A 24,755-nucleotide genomic window follows, 5' to 3' on the forward strand; every position below is an offset into this window, starting at 1 on the left:
TGAGGTCTAGAAGATTGGTGGTTCGTACGGACGCTGTCTTTTGGGTTGGGAAGACTTTTATTGAGTCCAAATCTGGGGTTAGATTGTTGTCTTTGATAAGTCGATAGAATGGTCTTTGCTGACAGATGTCTGGGGGGATGTGCTCGATTCTCCAATTTTGGGTGATTGTTGTTTGTTGTAGTGTGGTAAGTGAGTGTATGGGTGATGGTGTTGGTTGGGTGTGTGTTGATGAGAATGTGTTTTGTGTAGGTATGGGGGTTTTAGGGTGGAGGATCGTGGTAAACAGTGGATTCTTTGGATGTGGCTGAAAACTGTGTGAGATGACGGATAGAGCTGTTAGAAGTTGATGGAAGGAGAGGTAGAGAAAAACCGAGAAGATAGAAGGACTGTGTGGCAGAGGACTTGAAACCCCTGAAAAGGGAAAATCTGGGGAAGAAGAAGAAGGATAGGAGTTGCTTCAGGCTAAGCGCCTCTTCAAGGTATGGAGTTTTTGTATATGTTTGGGACGATTTTTTGTTGCCTTAAGACCGTCGTAAGTGTCGAGGCAGGAGTTTGTTCGACGCTTATCGTCGTTGTTCGGTAGGTAACTTCGTTGTGGAAAATTTGAAGTAGCCCGTTGATAAAAATGCCACATGCATCCAAAAACGGAGCGATTACTTTGAGAATTGTTTGGACCTTTTTTAGTAAGAAACGCGTGGAGGTTGGCTGTGGCTAGTTCCTCACCTAGTTACAGGTATCGGTATGCAATTAGATTGGGATATCATAGAAAACCAATCTCTCCCTGTCCTTGCGCAAATTGAATCGACTCTGAAAGAGTTATTTGAAGGGACTGACTTTCCAATTCTGGGATATTGGGATATTTTGAAAGATCTCGTTACAGAGATGTTGGTAAAAGTTTTTTCGCTAAGACGTTGAAAAAGATCATAGACATGAGATTAATTATCGACTTTATGTCCGAGGTGAGTTCGTTTGAGGAAATTTGTCTGGGTAGTGACTGTATGTCTTTTCCTGTGTTATGGGGGCGCGTTTTCTGGTTTGAAATTTGTGTGAATATACCGGGGTTTGCCGCGGCAGTTTGGACAGAATGGTGCATTTGCCATTCATAGGATTTGTGATTTTGTCCGCAGTTTTGGACAGATAGTGGATCTTTGTTGGTATTCTGTGTTGTGTTGTTCGCTTTGGCAGCATCTAGAACAACATTTTAAGCGCAGGAGGATGACGTTATTCGATCGAGGGATCTCACAATGTATAATCTCCCCGTCCAGCTTAATACGGTACTTCAGTGCTTCCGCGAACTTTTGTTTTGAATTTGCGAAGACTCGAACGAAGTGCGTAGGGATATAATACTAGGGGGCAATTAATCTGACGATTTTATTGTAAGGGAAGTGGCCTTATGATAGACGGTCTTCAATGTCTTCCTGTGAAAGATTTTTGTTAATGCCTGTCATGACGAGATGGAGGTTTGTTTGTTGTTTTAAAAGACTTTTTTGGGGTGTTGTTTGAAATATCTGTGTCCAATAGAGATTATGTTATCACCGATGTTGTTTCTTAGTTTTCTCTGGAATTCTGGAAGTTGATATTTAGGGGTTGGAATGTGTTGTCTGATGAATAGACTTTGAAGTGGGCTATATTGTTGGGAAGAAGTTCGTTTGATTTTAAATTATTGTTGAGATGATTTTGTTGGCAAGTGTTTGGTGGGATGTGTTCTATAAGATATTTATATGCGTTGTGTTGTCCTGTTAAGTTATTTAGTGTGTTTGTGTTGCTTGTGTGTGATGGCTGTAGGGGATTGTTTGAATTGATCGTTCTGTAGATTGAGTTATATGTGTTTCATTTTGAGTGTGTTGGTTGTAAGGTTGGGGGTAAAGGTTCAGTAGGTATTGTTTCTGTTGCAGTTTCATGTTGTGTATTATGTGTAACTGTAATGTTATCGTCTTCGGTATGGGATGTAAGGTGTTTTTGTAGGGATGATGTATTGATTTTAGATCTGGTTGTAAATGTGGCAGAGTTGACTGTAAGGGACTCGAATTTTGAACCGAGTAGATTTTGAGTTTTAAATAAACGATTGAATCTGCCTAGATTGCAGAATTGTAAAGGAATGCGTTTGTTTAGGTATGTTTATGTAACGTTTTCTGGGACTGAAGTGGGGGATGAGGCGGGTGTGTTTTTTTTTATCTGTTTGTGATGGTAAGGTATTTGGTTCCGGTAAGACATTTAAGTTTTTTCTTCAGAGATTTGGCATTGATGGATTTTGTTGTATAAAGGTAGGCTATTTCTTTCGATTTGTTCACGTAGATTGCAAAGAAATAGTTTTCGTCACCGGAATGACTAGGATGAGTGGGGTTTGGCTGAAATATGGTATATCATGTATTTTGTGTCGTGTGAGTGTTTGAATCTCAGATGTTTGCATTCATGTAGACATACCAACTGATTATCAACTTTCTGTCCAATGACTGTAAATATTTGTATGGGCTCTAAGTTGAGATGAGGGTTTTGTAACAGAAAGTTGTTTATGTATTGTATCATGTGTTCTATGTAGTATTTTGAATGGCTTCCGGTGTTTAAGACGTGTGTGTAAAATTTGCAGTTGTGGTAATACTCTGATGTGTGGGGTGGCTATGAATAATGAGTTTTGGTGTGTATTTTGATGTGTAGGGTGTCTTTGTGATGTGTAGTTAGTAATTTGTGTGTTGTATGTTGTGTCAGTGTTTTCAATGTTAGCACTGAAATTGTCCAGGCTGTGACCTGAAGGATGGTGATTGTTGTAAGGGTTTGTGGTTGAGTGCCATGGAAACGGCGGTACCTCGAATTGTGAAGCATATTTCATCTAGAGAGAGTTTTTAATTAGAAGAGCGCTGTTTTTTATTCGTACGGTCCACTCGTGAGGAAATCTTTTTTTGTGTTATTTAGTCATCCGGTCTTCCTATCTAATATAGTTTTTCCAAATATACGCCCATACATCTTTTATTTGTCGATATAGATATTTTATGTTTCCTGGTCCCTCCGCTTTCGTTGTAATACCAAACCTCCTCCGTAGCTCCTTTTTGGTAGGATATCATTTCAATTTTTGCCACGTCGTTACATTCATCCTTCACTGCTCTTCCACTTCATATGTTATATGATACGTTTTCTCTGATGATTAATACCGAATAAAAACTCTAACGCACTCTACCGAATAACGGCTTGGCTTTTCTGTATCCTTCATATTCTTCACATATGCCATTCATTTCCTGATGTCATAAACTTTTCTCTGATCAATAATACCGAAGAACCTGTCGGAAACTTTTCTGTCAAGAAGTAATCTTTAATCATAACGAATTGAATCTGGAAAAGCAATGAATTTTAAACATTTAACGTGAATAATGTTACATTATCAGCACGTTGAATACATTACATTCATTTTTGGTTTTCTCAAAATTTTACGTCACTGGCTTGCGTCACGTAGTTTTTCACTTCTTTTCTCTCTTCATTATTATGTTTATCTATTTATTCTTTATGGTATGGCAAATGTCCAATATTATCTTGAACATCATTAGTGTTTAGATCCATGGATAAAGTTTTTCGTAAGGCACACTCTTTAAAGCTACGGGTCTTCCTTTTCTTCCAGTCGGCTCTATGTTTAGGACAATAAACTCCACCATATTCTTCAAATTTTTTGTACAATATTTCTTAAGGATTATTCATTGAATTTTCAACCAGTTTACAGAGTTGTTGTCAGTGTTTTTTCCTCTTGCTTATATTAATTTCTAAATTATTAGTTGAAAAAAATCTTCATTTGTCATTTTATTGATAATAAATAACAATAATAACAATCCTACAACGCTCCTTGAGATGTGGTGCTATCGCCGTATACTAAAAATAAGTTGGGTGGATAAAATTACAAATGAAGAGGTAATACGCAGAATAAATAACGATCCAGAAGTTATACTGAATATAAAAAAGAGAAAACTTGAATACTTAGGCCATCTGATGAGAGGACAAAAGTACACATTCCTACAAAATATAATGCAAGGAAAAATCCAAGGACGCAGAAATCCAGGCCGTAGAAGAATGTCCTGGATGAGAAATTTAAGAGAGTGGTTTAGCTGTACCACTAACGAATTATTCTAAACAGCAGTAAATAAAATTAGAATCGCCCTAATGATATCCAATCTCCGATAGGAGAGGCACTCAAAGAAGAAGAAGACAATGCTCCTAGACCTAGACCTTGCTCCTAGAAAATGTATCTTACTTTGTAAACCAGGCATCCATAACTTGCATCTTCCATCACCTCTTCGTTGGAAAAAAATTTACGAATGTTAAGGCATTTTTTTCAGTTGAGGAAACACCTGATAGTCGGACGGAGCCAGATATGCTAAATAAGGGGGGTATTCGAGTAATTCGATGCTAAATTACGGGTTTTCTTTATGTCAGCATACGATGTGTGTGCAGAGCACCAAAATGTCTTTGGACAATTTTTCACCTTCTTTCTCTATATTTATCATGAAAACAAAAAAACCTAGGTTAGTAACATCGAATAATTCCTAGTTATTGTTTTACCCTTATAAAGAAATCCAATCACGATTAATCCTTGAAAATCTCAAAACACTGAAGCAAGAACTTTTCCAGCATATATTTGAATACGACTTTTCTTAAGGCTGTTTTAGCAGTTCAAGCCAACTGCGATTTGAAATGGGCGTATTACTTACTTTTCTACACTGCTTACGCGAGACCATCTATACTCAGTGCCGCCGGCCGACGGGTAGTTTAATGACAACAAATACATTATTCTCCATTCAAATTAGTTTTAACACGAACTAACTGACCGTACGTTCATGAGATTTGACGTCACGAAGGCGATAACGATGAAACTAAGTCCAATGATGAGTAACACGTTTCACTATTAGATTTCAGTATTTTTTAGCAATTTTCTTTAAAGTTGGAACACGCTTTTCTCGATTATTACTGGACACAGAAAGGTGAAACAAAAATCAACGATTACAGAAAAAAAAACTCTTTCGAGTGATGGGCGTAAAAAGTTTGGTTATAATAGAACGGTAAACAGTATATTCCAATTTTTCAACAGAAGTTTCAAAAAAATAAAAAAAGTAAAACCATCAGTTTAAAGGCAACATAATTTCGAATAACGTGTCCAAATTTCGAGACATTTTGTCAGTAAATAACAGAGAAAACACTGTCCCTAGGTTTTGATGCACCGATAAAACAGCCTTAAGCATTGGAGAAACAAAGTCAATTCCATCGACTGCTGCTTTGTTTCTGGATGCTAGAAAGGTACCCAAGTTTCATCCTTTTTTTCCAAACCCAAGTTTTCACAACACGGCTTAAGACGTTTGAACTTTTTTCAACCGAGTACAGATCGAACGCTTGCAAGCTTCTGATCAACATTCAGACATTTGGGGATGCATTTTGCAGAATTTTTTCTTATTTCCAAATCGACGTTAACTATATGATGAACGCGTTCATACTAAATACTCAGTGCACCCATATATTAGATTTAGCCCAATTCCAAGGTTTGGTAAAATCATGTCTTGCATTCCAATTTTTCACAGAAGTATATGAAGGATATTTATCGTCAAGGGTATTAAGCATATCCTTGCAATTCTGCTTATCTTTTAACCCTTTCAAATGCAGGTACTTCATGATGGCGCAATATTACAATTTTTACACTTTTGGTTGACATGAAACTTTGATTTGGCTTTTTGACGTGAAACTTTGCACTGACTATAGTGGGAGTTTTTATCAGGTGCAGCACTCTGCGAATGGAACGCTCTTGGTATCCGCAGCATCGATACCCAGAGGGTAGCAAGCAGTGATACCTGCCGTGGAACAAAAACTGACATCTAGCAGTAGATATAAAATACACACCCATGAACGATGAATAATAATATACGTTTAGGATAGATTTTGATGTCGTTTAACACATCCTTAGCAGTTCCACACAGAGACTCGGCACTTATCAATCCTCAGCAGTTCGGGTTTTTATTAAACAGGGAAATCAATAAGGCATATTAAAATATTTAGAATGTGAAGAAAAAATCTTATAAAATTTAAAAATTATTTATTTAAAATACTCTTATTAACATACCTATATTCTTTCAATATAAATAACCCATTTCCTAATTTCTCAACACAATAAATTAATATTTCCCGTATCAGCTCCTAAGAGAAGTAATCGATTCAGAGGCAAGTAGTCCATGGAGGTGAGAAGTCCTCTGAACGAGTCACCCCTTAGTTTATTGTTTGAAAACGACGCTTCAAAAGTGATTGAAGTGTGCACTCCGATACGATTTCCGGTCGTCCCTGAAATCAGCTCGTTATTGTGGATGCTTAGGCAATGTACTGGCTCCGTAGTTCCCCTAGAACAGTTGGTAAAAAAAATAAGACCAATATGGTTATAAACTATTTCTAATTAAAATGATGAAAAGGTTGCCAATGTGAGTCCATAATACTAGTATATGGGAAATGAGTCAATAGTCACAATCTTAAATAGTTGTTATTTAATAAAGTTGGTGAACTTTGGGCTACCGGTTTCAAGCCTTACAATATTTGCCACATCATCAGGCCCCAGTACGTTATTTTTATATGTATTAAAAACTAAAAGATGTCAGATACAGGAAAGCTCTATAAACTAAGGTAGGGGAGAGGCGGGAACAGTGACACATTTAAAATCCTAGTAGAAAATATGTTAGCAAGTTGGTGATATTGTGGAATTTTACAGTTGGTATAATAAGAATACTACTTGTCTTATAAAAAGTTGACAGAATCTGTTGTGTTTGGAGAAAATCGCATGTTTGTGTTTTGTTAGTGCAGAAGTATTTTGTCAAGGGTGTTTTTAGTTGTTTACTAGGAGGAAACAAACCTGAATTATTGGATTGTGTTCTGGGTCGTAAAAAAGTCGTATAAAATGTAAGTAATAGCAATAAAATTTCTTTAAAATCTTTGTAGATTAACAAAAAATTTACAAATTTTTGTATAAAACAGCATTGTGGGTACAGTGACACGAATATTGATAGGGAACAGTGACACGATGTGTCACTGTACCCTTCTTGTGAATTTCATAAAATCTTGACAGCAAATGAGTGCTGGAAAATCATATTAGGATCTAAGAAGCTTTTGTTAATTATGAATTTACATTACAGATGGTACGTCAGAAGAAAACGGATAAGACAGTGGGTAGATTCAATGAAGATTCTATGAGGGAAGCAGTCAATCTAGTTATCAGTGGTATATCAATTCGTCAAGCTGCTAGAGAGAAAAACTTAAGCTTTAAAACCGTAAGCAGATACGTAAAGAAATACAGAGATGATCCCGAATGCCGAATGGCTCCTAACTATAAAATAAACCAAATATTTTCTTTGGAACTAGAGGAAGCTCTCGTTGATTATATCATAACGTGTTCAAAAATGTTTTACAGTTTAACAATTACCGATTGTCGCAAACTTTCATATGACTTAGCGAAAGCAAATAAATTAAAAATTCCAAAAAATTGGGAGGAGGAAAAAAAAGCTTCAGTCGACTGGTATAAAGGATTTCGCCATAGACATCGTACAATATCCTTAAGAACTCCAGAGGGATGTAGTCTAGCAAGAGCAGCAGGATTCAATAAAGAAAATGTAAACTTATTTTTTAATAAGTTGGAAATAGTTTTGCAGCGACATCCAAATTTTTCAAATGGATTCAGAATTTACAATTTAGACGAAACCGGAACTTTGACAGTTCAAAACAATTCGACAAAGGTGCTAGCCAAAAAAGGCACTAGACAAGTGTCTAAAATTCAAAGCAGTGAAAGAGGTACACTTGTTACCACATGCTGCATTGTAAGTGCAAATGGAAGTGCAATCCCACCCGTAATGGTATTTCCGAGAGTCCATTTTAAGAGCCATATGTTGGCAGGAGCGCCATGTGGGACGTTAGGCTTGGCTACGAAAGCAGGATGGATGAACACAGAATGTTTTATTGAAGTTTTAAAACATTTCATTAAACATACTTGTAGTTCAAAAGCTAACCCTTCACTATTAATCATGGACAACCATGAGAGCCATACATCTCTTGAAGCTATCATTCTGTGCAAAGATAATGGGGTCACTGTTTTGACTGTGCCTCCTCATTGCACCCATCGGTTGCAACCATTAGATGTGGGTCTGTTAAAACCGTTTCATATATTTTACAACGATGCTTTAAGTTCGTGGGAAAAAGCTAATCCGGGCACACCTGTGACAATCTACCATGTAACATCATTTGTGGGACTCGCTTACCCCAGATCTATGACACCTGTAAATATATCGGCAGCTTTTAAAAAAACTGGAATATTTCCCTTTGACCGTCACGTATTTAATGATGATGATTATTTCGCAAGCCAAGTTACAGAACGACCATTAGTTAATTCACCAAATATTGATCCAAAACCATCTACCTCGACAGGAGGTACCACAGATAACTCTATCAAGAACCAGGACGTAACTCCATTACAGAAATTGTCACCTTCATCCACAAGTGGAAGAAAATTGACATTTGTAAGTCCATCAGCTATTCGTGAATATCCAAAAAAAAGTCTTGACAATTTCGGTTAAAACTAGAAGAAAAAAAGGCAAGACTATGATTGCTACTGACACTCCAGAGAAAAACGAAATTGAAAGTAATAGAGCCAAAAAAGCGAAAACAGTTAAAAGAAGCATAATCTCAGAAGACATTAAAAACAATGATGATGTTATTGAGTCGGAAGACGAAGATGGTAAAACTTATAGTCTCCATAATTCTGACACGTCAGAGGGAAGTGAAATATTTTCAGATAGTGATGATGAAGACCTATGTGATTTGACATTAGATCCAGCCAAAATTTGCGACATTAAGATCAATGATTTCTTATTAGTGAGACTCAAATATAAAGCCCATTCCAATAAAGAAATCGAAAAATATTATATTGGGAAAGTTGTGGTGATAAACACCATTGGTACGATGGAAGTAAGTTTTTTACGTAAAAATTCAAAAAATGTCACATGCTTTGTGTTTCTATGTGTCACAGACATTGGTGTTATATTCAACAACCAGATTATAAAAATTTTGGACCATCCAAAAATTAGCAGGGGTCGACACTTTTTTCCTAATGTTAAAACGGACTTGATTTCATAGAAAACAACAGGCATTTATAATATTTTTCTATAGATCAATAATAAAGATACGTTTTTATTGTTTAATTAGTCCTAAATAATAATACTTACATATTACAGTTGAAAAATGTCTTTGTGTCAGTGTACCCTTCATACCAGGGAACACTGACACAATGCAAAGTTTCAGACTTTTTTTTAAATCTATTTGTTTTCTTAATTTATAGCAATGTAGTCATTCATGATGTATTTGCAACACAATAACACGTCCAAATTGATATTTGCAAGTAAAATCCTATTAATGGTCTAGCGATGACAGAAATTCAAATTTTTCTGTGTCACTGTACCCACCTCTCCCCTACTTCTGAGAATCACCTTCCAAGGAATACATTCACTCGCACTTCTGAATTTCAAGATAATCTTCAAATCAAACTGAATATCAAGATGTTATTATTTTTTATTTATATTGTGTATTTTGTCTCCAGTTGTTGTGTCAAGATGTATAAATTAATTTAATTAAATAAAAATTTTTTTGGACGGCACAAACATTAAAACACAAATATAATATATTAAAATTGTAGCAGTCTTTGTAGTGTCATATTAGTGATGTTATACCTTTGTGTTGCAAAGAAAACTACGGACTTTATCAATATTTTACTCACCTCATATGAAATTTCAACCGCCCATCTAGTACATTCCATACACTTGTAGTTTGATCCAGGCTACTCGACACCAGAGTCTCTTTATCGTAAACTTGTAGCTGTAAGACTTCGCTTTCGTGAGCTCGCCAGTTAGCAATGATGAAACCAGTTCTCGTATCTAAAATGGTGATATTTCCTGAAGATTGTCCAGCGGCTACCCAGTTACCAGATGGAGCTACAGCTAAGCATCGTATTAAGCTTGTGGGATTATTACTTATCTAAAACAAATATTGTGTTTATGGTTGGTTCCACAAAGCTCTTTTAATTGTAAAATTATTACATACATACATATACAGCCGAGCGTCAAGTTAAGGTAGATTCTCACTATACGTTCCATTCACTTTCCATATCCGTGGCTTTCCATATACATAAAATATAATTAAACACAAATCATATAGTATATGCCCACTTTCCGTTCCGTTAACTTACCATTCCCGAAGCCTCGCGTTCAAGATTACCGGCCACGTATTTTTTCTGCGACAAGCTGCGACGTGTCGGGTACGGTATGAATAGTGCGAATATTATTACATCGCGGTTCAGTCTAAGTTGTTAAGATAAATATGAATGACGAAAAATTGATAGAACTTGTCAGGCAAAATAATGCCTTATATGATTTTGAAAATAAAAAATATAGCGATAATTCATTTAAAGACAATATTTGGTCAGCTATTGTCAAGGAACTCGATGCCACAGGTAAGTAAATTTTAAAATTATTTTGTTTGTTTATCTGTATAATACAAAATCTTAGCAACTGCGATACTGGATGACTCAGAAAAAGTAATTTTTGTCTACACAACTGAATGTGGAAGTTGTTTCCACTCTAATTTAAAGTTCATTGAGAAAAACCAGACTTATTGTAAGTAACCGCGACGTCTACTGAGAATTGTGGTTAAAATAATGGGAGGTATATGGAACGGGTATGGAAAGTAAACGGAACGTATAGTGAGAATCGACCTTGCTTACCGAAATAAACAATTAGCCCACGGTAAACTGCAGACGTCAGGCTGGAATGAGTTGCCCAAGTTATGAATAGTATTTTATTTACCATTAATTAGTTTTAAATCTGAGAAAAATTTAAAAAATATAATATTGTTCTGAAACTATTTTCTTGCGGCATTTTGATATTATTTATTATCTTTAATGGGAATTAACCAAAATTTCAGTTGAAAATACGTTGTATTCGTATATTATTCATGATCTTTTTGTACTCAGTTGTTAGGTAATTTTTTCAACTTATACATAAGTTGTGTAGGTGGTATTTGACTTTAAACAAGTAGCCAATGTGTGGAGGATGGTTTAATAACACCAGAAATTATTCTCATAGTGTCATTTAGTTGAGTATCTATTCTACGTTATTCTACGTTATAAAACCTGAGAAAGTGGTTTAATACATCGACAACTGGACTATTCAGAATAGCAGCAAGCAAAGTTAGGATAGCCATGTTGATCGCCAACATACGGAACGGATAGGCATCGTAAGAAGATGAAGATCTATTTTATGTACATGGGGGCTATTTAGCCAGGCTGCTCTGCTGATGAATAAACAAGACACAAAGCAGACGAGCACAGAGAAGCAGATGCGACGTGTCGGGTACGGTATGAATAGTGCGAATATTATTACATCGCGGTTCAGTCTAAGTTGTTAAGATAAATATGAATGACGAAAAATTGATAGAACTTGTCAGGCAAAATAATGCCTTATATGATTTTGAAAATAAAAAATATAGCGATAATTCATTTAAAGACAATATTTGGTCAGCTATTGTCAAGGAACTCGATGCCACAGGTAAGTAAATTTTAAAATTATTTTGTTTGTTTATCTGTATAATACAAAATCTTAGCAACTGCGATACTGGATGACTCAGAAAAAGTAATTTTTGTCTACACAACTGAATGTGGAAGTTGTTTCCACTCTAATTTAAAGTTCATTGAGAAAAACCAGACTTATTGTAAGTAACCGCGACGTCTACTGAGAATTGTGGTTAAAATAATGGGAGGTATATGGAACGGGTATGGAAAGTAAACGGAACGTATAGTGAGAATCGACCTTGCTTACCGAAATAAACAATTAGCCCACGGTAAACTGCAGACGTCAGGCTGGAATGAGTTGCCCAAGTTATGAATAGTATTTTATTTACCATTAATTAGTTTTAAATCTGAGAAAAATTTAAAAAATATAATATTGTTCTGAAACTATTTTCTTGCGGCATTTTGATATTATTTATTATCTTTAATGGGAATTAACCAAAATTTCAGTTGAAAATACGTTGTATTCGTATATTATTCATGATCTTTTTGTACTCAGTTGTTAGGTAATTTTTTCAACTTATACATAAGTTGTGTAGGTGGTATTTGACTTTAGACAAGTAGCCAATGTGTGGAGGATGGTTTAATAACACCAGAAATTATTCTCATAGTGTCATTTAGTTGAGTATCTATTCTACGTTATTCTACGTTATAAAACCTGAGAAAGTGGTTTAATACATCGACAACTGGACTATTCAGAATAGCAGCAAGCAAAGTTAGGATAGCCATGTTGATCGCCAACATACGGAACGGATAGGCATCGTAAGAAGATGAAGATCTATTTTATGTACATGGGGGCTATTTAGCCAGGCTGCTCTGCTGATGAATAAACAAGACACAAAGCAGACGAGCACAGAGAAGCAGATGCTCATAAGGTCGTGCCGTTCTTGAATGATGTTGTTTCTTTTTTTTTACTTTTCTGCACTTTGTTAGATGTTCCCCAAAGTATAAAGTTCATTTAAGAGTCACGTCCAGGTATTTTGGTTTATTGAGGGTGAGTAAGGTGGTTTCAAGATGTATGTTGAGCTTTCGTCTCACAAGTTTATTAATTAGATAAAAGCAAGCGACTTTTGTTTTGTTTGCATTTGTCTGAAGTTTCCATTTGCGAAAATACTTTCCCATTGTTTCCAAGTCTTCTGTCAATCTTTTCTCTGACTCTTCGATAGAGTGACACCTTATTTCAAGCACCCAGTCGTCTGCATAGCCAAATTTTCTTAATCTTCTGGCACGTCTGAAATGTAAAGTTATAGAGGAGTAAGGCAAGAACTGATCTCTGTGGTAGCCCGTTCTTTAGTTACCTTGGGGAGCTGATATTAGATCCCATGACGACTTGCAACATTCTATCATTAAACATATTTTCTATCCATAGTTTGTATGGACTAGAAGAGTATTTGGAAAACAGTAGAGGACAAGGAAGACTATGAATATAGCAAGAAAAACATAAGAATGGAAGAAATTAAGGGAGACATGTTTACTCCGACAAAAATTATCTTCGGACCCAAAACAATTACCAAAAAGGTTGCATTTACGCAATCTTGGCCATAAATAGGTTTTATATTTATGTATGAGTATTTTCGGTATTTTTTTATACAAAACAAATAATATTAAAAACCCATATAAATCATATTTTTTTAGACAAAAAAAGGAAATATATAAATCGAAATATTTTAAAAATGGACAAAAAAGATAATTAGTAACCTTAAATTCATATAGAACCGATCAAAAAAGCTCTACATACCTTTAGTTCTTGCATGTAATTCAGTATTCTAGTATCGAGAATTTTGATTGTGCCATCTGTAGTAGCAGCAAATACTAAGGTAGATGGCGCTGGCATGCTCTTCAGAGTATTAACAGGAGCAAATTTTGGAGATTCTAAACTACCTACGTTGGCGCCCATAAATGGATCCCAAATATGAACAATACTATCACAAGATGCGACTAGCCTGAAATATAAACCCATCATATATAATTCAAATATATCTAGTTTTTTTATATAGTTTTCAAACAGGTACCTACCCAAAAATATATCAACAATTTTTTCGTGAATATTATACTGATCGACAGCAACTATGTTATATGACGAAAAAAATCTTCAATTGTAATAGAAATAACTATTAAAGCAATTTGAGAGTATTGTCATGTAATAAGATAATAGGGGAGATATAACTATTAAAGTAATTTGAGAGTATTGTCATGTAATAAGATAATAGGGGAGGAATGAAGTTGAATTAATTTAAAATGAAAGTGTGTACACAAAAATTGTAGATAAAAGGATAGAAAATGAAAAAAACCTATAAAAATATACCTACAACAAAAAAGAAGTATACAAATTTTTTTATTTTTATATTATGGTATACAAACAACCATTGGGAATCATCCCTTGGTGATGTATAAATGATAATATATATACTCATATATATTTAAAAAATAAAATTCTACTACTAAAATACCTCTGTTATAGATTAACTTCCAATTTTTTAGTACAAAAAAATTTTAATACATTCAAGTTCACTATTTTTTATGATTTTTGTTTTTGAACACTTTGTTTTCTTACCTTAAACTTTCTAAAAACGTAATCGACAAAATTGACTTCTTATGTGCACTGTACGTCCACTGGCAGTTGGACGTACTGAAGCCATCACCTTGACTACGCAACGACCATAACTTAACTGTCTTATCTCGACTCCCAGACATGAAACTATTTTCATTATCAAGAACGTGCAAACATTTTACACTTTGCGTATGACCGACGAAAGTCTGGAGCTTGATTTGCTTAAAATTCAACTGAATGTCTTTTTCAGATCGACCTAAAGATAAATATGAATATATAAGTTTTGGTAATAGTTATACTATTTGCTAAACTATCATTTACCTATTTCGTGTTCCCAGTAAGCTAGCCAGTTGCCTCGCAAATGTCTGTTTGAGTATTCTATTCTATTACTAACTAGACTTAATAAATCCATATTTATACAATCCACGTTTTCTGACTGTATTTCGATTCTATTTCCAATTACAGCTAGAAGTAAACAAGGAATTAAATTACTAGGCATAAACCAAAAAAAAAACATTTAATCAAAAATATATTAAAGTTATCGATGTGTGTATTGTACAATGAATTATTTTAAAATAGTTTGCTGTTGGGCGTGAAAAAGGGGACAAGTCAATTTATGGTGAAAACGGGATTAAGCCAAATAGGAGTTAAACAAAACTACGCTTTAATTGTGGATAAAAGGGGACAAGTCAATATAGCTATATTTGAGTGTTAGGTTGATTGTTCCAACAGTGGCAATTACAAAATAGTACATTAAATTTAGTGTAAAAAAGGATATGTTGACATATCTCTTCTTGCACTGCCCATATCAGTATTTTTATCAGTGATAATGAGACAACTTGACGTGCCCCCTTATTCACGGTTAGCTTCTGATGTAACGGGCAACCAACTTGACACACATTACCTGTAAATTAGTAAGTAGCTTGCTATTATTGTTCTGATTATTACTGCAAAATACTTTTTTTCTAAATTTTATTCACCAAAATATAATAAGTGAAAATTTACATTTACATTTAATAGAAGTTACAGCAACGAAAAATATTCTCATATAATAGGCGTAATCACAGTACACCAACTAGAATATCATGAAAACCGAAAGAAATTATTAGATGGTGGTAAAATAAGGACAATGAGTCATATTGTATCTATACCCTTATATGAAAATCACTATACAAGAAGGCAGTCATCGATGAAATATTTAGCTTCACTCTATTCATGTTATTTATGAAGCTTATAAGAAGATGTACTCAGATAATTTTGTTATTCGTTAAATGTACAAAAAATATTTTACAGCCTATACATACGTATATGAAGAAGTAAGAAAAAAATATGAAGAGGCAGTAACAGTTCAAATAAAAGAGAAATATAAAGCAGAAGATATAAACACAGAATGGGAGAAGATCAAAAAATCAATAGAAGAAGGTGCAAATATGCAGATAGGTAAAAGTCCGGCTAAAACAAAAAACGGATGGTATAACCAAGAATGTAGAGAAATAACAGGAAAAAAAGTGCAAGCCAGAAATAAATGGCTAAGAACAGATAAAGAGGAAAGAGAGAAGAATATGAAAAATTAAAAAGGAATGCTAAGAAAGTGATAAGGCAAAATAAAAGAAAATGGGTAGACAAAAAAATGCAGGAAATAGAGCAGGAAAGAACAAACAGAAATACGAAAAGTTTTTACAAAAAGATTAAAGAACAAAACAAAAAATACAAGGTCAAAACAAACTGAATAAAAAATAGAGAGGGAACAGTGATAATAGAGATATAAAGCCAAGAATACAAGCAAGTATGGAGAGATTACTACAGAGAGCTATTGACGGAGGAAACAACAGAAGAAAAAATGCATAACGAGGAGGAAACGGTGCACGAAGAAGAAGCAGATGAAGTAGACATCGAAATTTCAAAAGAACCAACATTAGAGGAATTGGATGAAGTAATACAGAGAAGCAAAAATGGAAAAGCCCCTGGTAAAGATGGAATTAATATGGACCTAATAAAATACGGAGGAAGGGAACTAAGAGGAAAAATACTGGCACTATTGAAAAATATATGGAAGGAAGAGAAAATGCCAGGGGATTGGGAGGTATTGCAGTTCATAACAGTACATAAAAAGGGAGACCAACAAAACTGTGAAAATTATAGAAGAATAACATTACTAAATACAACATATAAAATATTGACATCAATAATAAAAAAGAGGTTATCAAAGATCATAAAGAAGACAGTAGGACAGTACCAATGTGGATTCACAGAAGGAAGATCTACAATAGATGCAATACACACCGTAAAACAAATAATGGAAAAAGCAAATGAGTATAAATTCGAATTGGAAATGTTATTCATAGACTTCAAACAGGCATTTGATTCAATTAAAAGAAACGGATTAATGATAGCATAAAAATTCCACATAAACTACAAAAATAAGCATAGACACAAATAGGAGAGACAGAGAAATTCAGTATAAATAAAGGGATGAAACAAGGTAATGCCTTATCAACAACGCTATTTAATCTAGCAGTAGAATATGTACTACGAAATATAAATAAAGGAAATCTCAGAACAAAAGGTGGTCAAATAATTGCATATGCAGACGATATCGCTATTATTGCTAAGAACAGAAAAATAATGAAAGAAATGCTAGAAGAAATAAGAGAGAAAGGGGGGGTAATGGGGCTAAGATTAAATCAAGAAAAGACAAAAATATTAAGATTAGGGAAAAAGCCAATGAAAGAAAAAATCAAAATAGGAAGTTCTGAGTTTGAAGAAGTAGAATACTTTAAATACCTAGGAGTTACAATAAGCAAATCCGGAGAAAGGAAATCCGAAATAAAAGAAAAAATATTAAGAGCGAATAAAGCTTATTTTGCAAACAAAAGATTACTTAAAAGCAAAACACTGACTAAGAAAACTAAGATGAGCATTTATAACACCATAATTAGGCCAATATTATTATATGCAGGAGAAACAATGACGATGGTTAAAAAAGATGAAGAAGACTTAAGAATAGCAGGGAGAAAGATTATAAGAACCATACTAGGACCAAATCAGAACAGAGCAAAATGAATATAGAAGCAGAACAAATGCGGTACATGTGACAAATTAAAAATGAAAATTACTATGTGCAAAGCTAAGGATAAAATACCACATCTAAAAGAATAGTTAAAAAACATAATTTACAAGGTAATGAAGGGTATAAACACAAAAAAGATGATAAACTTATGACTAAGGATCATACTAAAATCAAGACTATTGTCTCCAGCAATGCCTGCCAACATCAAACCTAAGAAGTGAGTCGTTTTACAACAGTCAATTGTGATTGTGAACATTTAATTTTACGGTTCACGACTGTGGTAATCCTCAAGCTCGCTGCTACTTTGTCTGATATGAATCTTTAGCCGAACGTGGTGGAAATGAAATTGGGTCTTGTCTATATGAATAGTTTACAATGGATGTTCTAATCAGAATAAAAACACTTTCAAAACAGTAGCTTGTTTAACCGATTTACAATACTCCGCGAATTTAAAATCTATTGACCACAAGTTTTTAATACCAGGCCATACACATATGGAGTGAGATACGGATCATAGTCCAATTTATTGAAAAAAAAAAGAAGAAAAAATTTAGTCGGAAATTAAAAAACTCACATGACTGGGCTCAACTAATTCGGAAAGTAGAGAGAAATCATTAAATTTAGTTACAGAAATGCAGGTTTGGTGGCTTATTTAGTTCGATACTAGTTAACCGCAAAGCTGATACTCAGAATAACAAAGTGAACTGTAGAAAGTTTCGTTGGCTCGTTAAATTTAAAAAAGAAGAAAAGAAACTACAAATTTATTACCCAAGGAGGCTTAAAACAAGCATGTGCCTATAAAGATAGAAAAGAAAAAAAATCGGTTGCCTGTAAAGTCGGTTTTACGGGCGAAGATTTTACGTGACAACGTCTTTTTCTCGGTAGAATATTTATTGATGTGAATATTATTAAATTGCACAATAGGAACAAGGAATTGAATGAAAATAAGAATTGCACAAATTTTAACTATAGAAATATATTTTGTTTACTAAAACATTGTACATGTAAACTTTAACTTAACTAATTTCTATTTGAGTGATTTTTTTGAGGATAGGACGATGATAGGAGAAATAGCATCGCACCAGCGGACCGATCATGTTTGAGTGGGAGAGAGACGCAAGGCATTCGCCGGTCCGGCGGGCCTCTCTCTCGTTCGGTGACTCATCGTAACAGACGTGAGCGGGCGTTACACTTTTTCATGAGTGACTCCGAGCCACAACCTAATTTAAGACGTTGTCACGTCAAAAACACCTGAGGGACTTAGTACTGTAGATATCAGAATTACTTTGAGAGTTTTCCAAAAATCTTTCCACAGATAAAGACTTACCGGATTTGCTCCCCGATTCCTTAACTTTTAAAGAGAATTAAAAGTTTGAAGTATCTTCTAGCTAGTGATTAGTAGGTATAAATCATTAATGCTTAATGTTTTTTAGTACTTAAATATATGTTACATTTATGCAGTAAAGAAGTAAAATGTAGAATAGAGAAGGCTAGGAATGCATTCAACAACATGGCCAAACTCTTTAAAAGCCACAACCTTAATCTGGAGATAAAAGTAAGGCTCCTACGATATTATATCTTCTCGATATTATACGGAGTTGAATCCTGGACACTCACTGAAGCGATGGAGAAAAAACATGAAGCCTTCGAGATGTGGCTATACAGAAGAAACCCAAAGATATCATGGACGGACAAGATAACCAACGAGATTGAACAACGAAGAATGGGGAATGAAAAAGAAGTGATGTATACGATTAAAAGGAGAAGGTTAGAATATCTCGGACACATAATGAGAAACGGCACTAAATACAGATTACTGAAAATAATCCTTCAAGGCAAAGTATTCGGAAAGCGAGGAATTGAAAGAAGAAGAATATCATGATTAAAAAACCTGAGGAAATGGTTCCTCCACAACAACAACTAATCTATTTAAAGCATCAGTTAATAAAATACTTATAGCCAGAATGATCGCCAATATTCGAAACGAATAGGCACCAAAACAAGAAGACATTTATGCAAGCTTGTCCTAAAGTAATAAAACCTTCCATCATTCAGTGTTATCATGCTTATGTTCCATTACAAAGGAGGTAAGTCATGTGCGGATTTGTGAAAAAAGAGGTAAATCAATCAAATATCGCTTTAGACATATTTTGTTCAAAAATATTCAGCATAAAAATTTTAATCCATTTAGGAAAAGTACATGTAAAAACAAATTACAAATAAATTATTATTTTAAACATCTGTAAAACAATTTCAATGTTTTGTAAAATTTTAAATAGTGCTTTCCACGTTTTCGTCTTTTATGACTTGTTTCACGCCCAAGAGCGAGTTGATTGAATAATGTTTTAACGTTTTGAACTTCTAGATTTAAAAATGTTTAAAATCTCATGATATAACTTGCTGGAGTGCCATAAGAAAGCGTATTGCACGCCCTGTCCATATTATATATTTGCTGCATTCTAGAGTTAGAAAAAAACGACATAACATAATAAACACATAAAACAATCAAAATTTGATATTATCCTGAGGGTACAAATATCACCCTCATAATTATCAACTAAAAGCATGGCTATATGCCTACAAGATCGAGGCCAAGTAAGTCAACCGTCAATTTGGAAACCGCCAAACAATTTAGTTATAATAACAGTTCACTATTTTAAAATAATCTTTTTTGAAAACGATTTCCGGAGTGGAAGTAGAAACGTCAAACCTTAATTAAAAATGTAATTTTCATTACAATCAATTATGGCTTAATCACATATAAACATAATTTTTAACTACTGTTTATATTCTTATTAAACCGCTGCGCCACTACTGTTATTACCGAGTCTCCGATTCTGGCATCAAAGTCGTCAACGATTATCGTAGATTCTTTGTCCTTTATTCCATTCATCTCGTTTTGTAGTTCATCAAAACAATGAGATCAATAATACTTACATCCCTGTGGCCTCGAGGTAGCTGGACCAACACTCATATGGACAAATATGTCGAGGATTAAAAACTGGTCTCAAATAAAAGTGTCCTACAGCTGGTACTAAAATAATACTAAGGCTGCAATCACCACACAAATAATCATTACAGCTAAAAATCAGTTGATCATGAGAATCAATCAATATTAATGAACTGAGATAGCAGATAACGAGAGTCAATATGAGAATTAATGAACCGGGATGGAATGGAAGATTTAAGAGATTTATCGAGCAACTTTTGCAAGTACTATCTCTGTCATACAATAATTTCAAGAACACTGCTAGAACTTTTGTTTATTTAATTAAAATTTATTTATATCCATGTTAACAATGATATCAATAGATTAAGATATTTATCGAATCATCGGAATTATTTGGGTCTCGACATTTTTCTTTCGGAAAAGAGAAGCATGGAATTTTCTCCAATAGTATATTTCGTGTCATCTTCTCGTTAAATGCGATTTCTCTCTCTGATTTCAATGTTTCAAGGGATGTAGTATATGATTCACTTTTAATTTGTTTATAAAGTTTTTTTTTAGAATTTTGTAACCACTTATCGTCGACATTTTGATCAAATCATTACACAGCACAGATACGTCTCGTACTAAATCTCTTATGAAATTTTTCGTACCCAATTAAAGGATCCAGAATAAAATTGAAACGTCAACATTTCTGAGCACTTTGTGCCGACAATTTTGAACCTATACTTTAAATACAGGAACAGAAATTAAACCTAAATGAAAGTAAATGAAACTATTGGAAATATAAGATATCAAGTGGGACCGGATAAGAATTAAAGATTGCAAGAAAACTCATAGTAAACAAAATTAATAAAAATTATTGAAAATAATGGACTAGTGGTACGAAAAATCCAGAAATAACCTTGAAAAAACACCTAAAAAATAGATATATATATATATATATATATATATATATATATATATATATATATATATATATATATATATATATATATATATATATATATATATAAGCGGGGATCCTACAGCTTCTGCCGCTTCCCGCATTTCGATCGCCATCTTTTTCTATCTCTCCAGGTGTCTTCATCAATGGCTCTATCTTTCATGGTTTCCATAACACCTTGTATCCAAGACTTGGCTGGTCTTCCTCGTTTCCTTCTATTACTTGGATTGTATTCCATAGCTCTTTTTGGCCATCTGTTGTCGTCCATCCTCTGTACGTGTCCATACCATATTAACTGTCTAGTTTCTATTCTTTCAGAAGTTGTATGTACTCTATCTGTTTTTCTTCTAATTTCAGAATTAGGTATACGTTCTACTCTTGATATACGGCAAGCTCTTCTTAGGTAGTCCATTTCAACCGTGTCAACTTTTTTCTTTCCTATATCTAAAAATAGATATAAAGATGGAAATTTTCGACTTGAGTTAAAAGGCTATCTAGTAACCTTTTTTAGAGCATCTGGGGTAAATCAGAAAACTCTATACTTAACTATATACTTTAAAGATTATATCTACTTTGGACGGCCTTTAGTGCCATGTGTAACAATAAGTATACCAACAGTATTAGCAAGCTTGACATTAACGACTATTTCGCATTTTTTTATGAAGCTGACATACAGATACCAACATAATATTATAATACTTCATTATTAGACACATGGCCCAAGGCAACTGTGATTTATACAGATGCATCCAAAACATCGGAAGGGAGCGGATGTGCTTTCTACATTTCATCCAAGTCGACAGAAAAAAAATGTTCAAACTACTCAAAATTGCCAAATTTTTAGTGTTGAAGCACGAGCAATTTTTTAATCATTGATATATTTTAACAGTTTAAACAATAATGCAGCTTAAATAATATCCGATTCATTGTCAAATTTATGACCTCTCAAAAGCTCAGTTGCCCAATTATAATGCTAATCCTTTCATTTACCAAATTAAGAACATGCTTGTCAACCTTAAAAATAAAAACAAAACTACTAATTTTATTTGGGTAAAAGCTCATGTTGCTATAAAATATAATGAGCTTGTTGATTCCATTGTTAAAGCCGCAATAACCTCGTCAGCTGAAATGTTACCATATGAGAAAATTTGTGTTCCTGACGCTTTTCATGCCGCTAAAAGAAATCAAATAGACCATTGGAGAACTTCTTGGCAAACTTTTGTCGAGCACTCAACAACACAATACGTTTCTAAAGTACATTCATATAGCAAATTCCCATCTTTAAACATGAGCACGTGTTGATATTCGCCGTCTCATTCGTCAAGAGGCTATTAAATATAATTTATTACCTTAAGCCAGACAGATTCTCATGTTACAGATCCAAACTTGCCAGCATTTTAAATTCAAATTGTATCGTGTTGATTTTTAAGTTAATATTATTGTGTTATATTTATGTTATAGTTATTGTTAAGTTATTTACTGGTCGTGTTATTTTTTAGAGTTAGTTTAATTGTGATATAATGATTAAATTTCTAGAAATTCTTACACTAACAGTTTCAAAAGTAAATATTTTTAAAAATCATATGATACACATCAGTACGACCCTGTTTGGCTTTCACGTGCTTCTATTGATAATTGGGAATTTGTAAAATGAATACGGTTTGTACAACCACATATCCCAAATTCCAGATGGTTTAAAAAATTTAATACTGCCCGTAAATATATAACAATCTTAATAATATTAAGATTTCGTCACGCTTATTATCCTGCTCATCTTGCAAAACTCAAAACCGATAATAATTCAGACTTAATGTGAAACATGTCAAGAACAAGGAGATCTTAACCATATTTTTTAAGTGTTCCAAATATTTTCAGCATTCTTTTAAACTCTTTAAAACAACTTGCAAACTCTGCAAATATTTCCTCTGTGCCAAATAAATAAACTATTGGCTACTAATGATAAAATAGTGTATGATTGTCGGATTAAAATTATACATAAATCAAACTTGTGTCTTTAGTCAATCTTAGCTAATCTCGCTAACCTTTGTTTTTAACCCAATTGTTATTTACCTTCCTTTACCGTGACGGATTTCTAGTAATAACAAATGTCCTGATGGGTCCCTGAACAAGAAGCGAGTATCCCTGTTTTTATTGATTATTGTTTTATTATGCTATAATTTTCTCTTTTTTTTTATTCAGTTATAGGGATTTTTACGAGGTTTTTCGTAGATACACTCTTTGCACTAGCAATTATTAGTATGGATATACACTTTTTTATTTAAGTACCTATTAATTATATTAGAATATTAATATTAATAAAATAGAATATTAATATCAAAGAGTGCAAGAAAACACATAGTTAACAAAATTAATAAAAATAATCGCGATTTGGTATGAAAAATCGAGAAACAACCTTGAAAAAACACATAAACGAAATAAATATACTGAGTTGAACGGCTATCTAGTAATTCAACTTTCTTTAGAGCATCTGTTGTAAATTAGAAACTCAAAAACTATACTTTAATGATTATATCTAAATTTAGAAACAACTTACCTATATTAGTACCAATACTAGACGAGCTTGACACTGGCGTACTAGGACTGAAATCTGACAATTTTAAAGCCGAAACTGATTTAGTATTGGAATCTTTAGTTTCTTCTTCGTATTCCTGACAAAGTTTGCAGATTTTATCGTAATTATTTAGGGCTGTCTGTAAACAGCTCAAACCTAACAATCGGACGAACGGTAAGTAGGCCGTATGAGCCAATTCTCTAGTAAATACTTCTTGTAGTTCAATTAAAGCTTTGTTTTCCACACTTTCTTCAGGAAGTTGCATATTCTCGTGAGATTCTAACATCTTCGTTTGTAATTTATTTTTAGTGTCATCTTCGATATTTGTGTCTTCTACGACTGATTCTTGATCTGCCACTGTATAAGAAACCTATAAGTAATTGGTAATTTTAGACATATATTTCTAAAATCTATTTTAAAAATTTATAATTGCTATATATGAAACATGTTTAGATGTACACACAACAGCAAAATTCTGTTACTACTCGAATATCTGGAACAAAGCAGAACACTGAAAACAAAAAGAGCTTTGGATGCAAACATATTACAGAGCTAGCTGGTAGTTGTAGAAAAAAAGGAACACAAACTTTAGACTCGACCACAAGCGGCTCGTGGCTTTAAAAACAAGGTCGGTAAGGTTTTTTTGTCTCTTCAGATAGGGGTATACCGTCTAATAAAAAGGCTTCAATCATCATAAAAGATTTTTTGTTTCTTTTTCCTATAAATTTAGAACCCAAACATGTTTATAAATTAACTCTAGTCTATGTTGTTTGAAAGTAGCAAAATGGGTTGCAACGTCATCGTAAAATTTATTTATAGAGTTTTGGAGAGATTTTAAAAGTTTTTTTTCTATTGACATTTGAGACAAGCTTGACATTCTCTCTTGTTTCATGGTGTTTCGACAATACGTTTTGATTCATTTAAGGCAAGAGAAATCCTGTTCATTTGAGGCAGAAGTTGGTGTTAAGGAGAGAATTAATGACAATAATTTATTAATTTCGGTAACAGTTTGTCGTAATGAATTGCAGTATATAAAATTATACATATCTTGTAACTTA

The 24,755-nt window shown here is 33.6% G+C and overlaps 1 protein-coding gene across 1 annotated transcript in view; it reads right to left on the reverse strand.

Moving 5' to 3' along the window:
- Nucleotides 1-6,049: 6,049 nt before the first annotated feature.
- Nucleotides 6,050-24,755, reverse strand: part of Wdr81 (WD repeat domain 81) — a 54,025-nt gene continuing 35,319 nt past the window's right edge. Inside the window, exons 9-14 of the mRNA XM_072526695.1 lie at nucleotides 23,680-24,067; nucleotides 14,484-14,627; nucleotides 14,166-14,418; nucleotides 13,350-13,554; nucleotides 9,767-10,023; nucleotides 6,050-6,356 (exon numbers count right to left, since the gene is read on the reverse strand). Of these exons, the coding sequence (XP_072382796.1) occupies nucleotides 6,125-6,356; nucleotides 9,767-10,023; nucleotides 13,350-13,554; nucleotides 14,166-14,418; nucleotides 14,484-14,627; nucleotides 23,680-24,067 (1,479 nt within the window). The 3' untranslated portion in view covers nucleotides 6,050-6,124. The remainder of the gene's footprint in view (nucleotides 6,357-9,766; nucleotides 10,024-13,349; nucleotides 13,555-14,165; nucleotides 14,419-14,483; nucleotides 14,628-23,679; nucleotides 24,068-24,755) is intronic.

This window comes from Diabrotica undecimpunctata, chromosome 3, assembly GCF_040954645.1.
Source record: "Diabrotica undecimpunctata isolate CICGRU chromosome 3, icDiaUnde3, whole genome shotgun sequence".
In the NCBI taxonomy this organism is placed as follows: domain Eukaryota; kingdom Metazoa; phylum Arthropoda; class Insecta; order Coleoptera; family Chrysomelidae; genus Diabrotica; species Diabrotica undecimpunctata.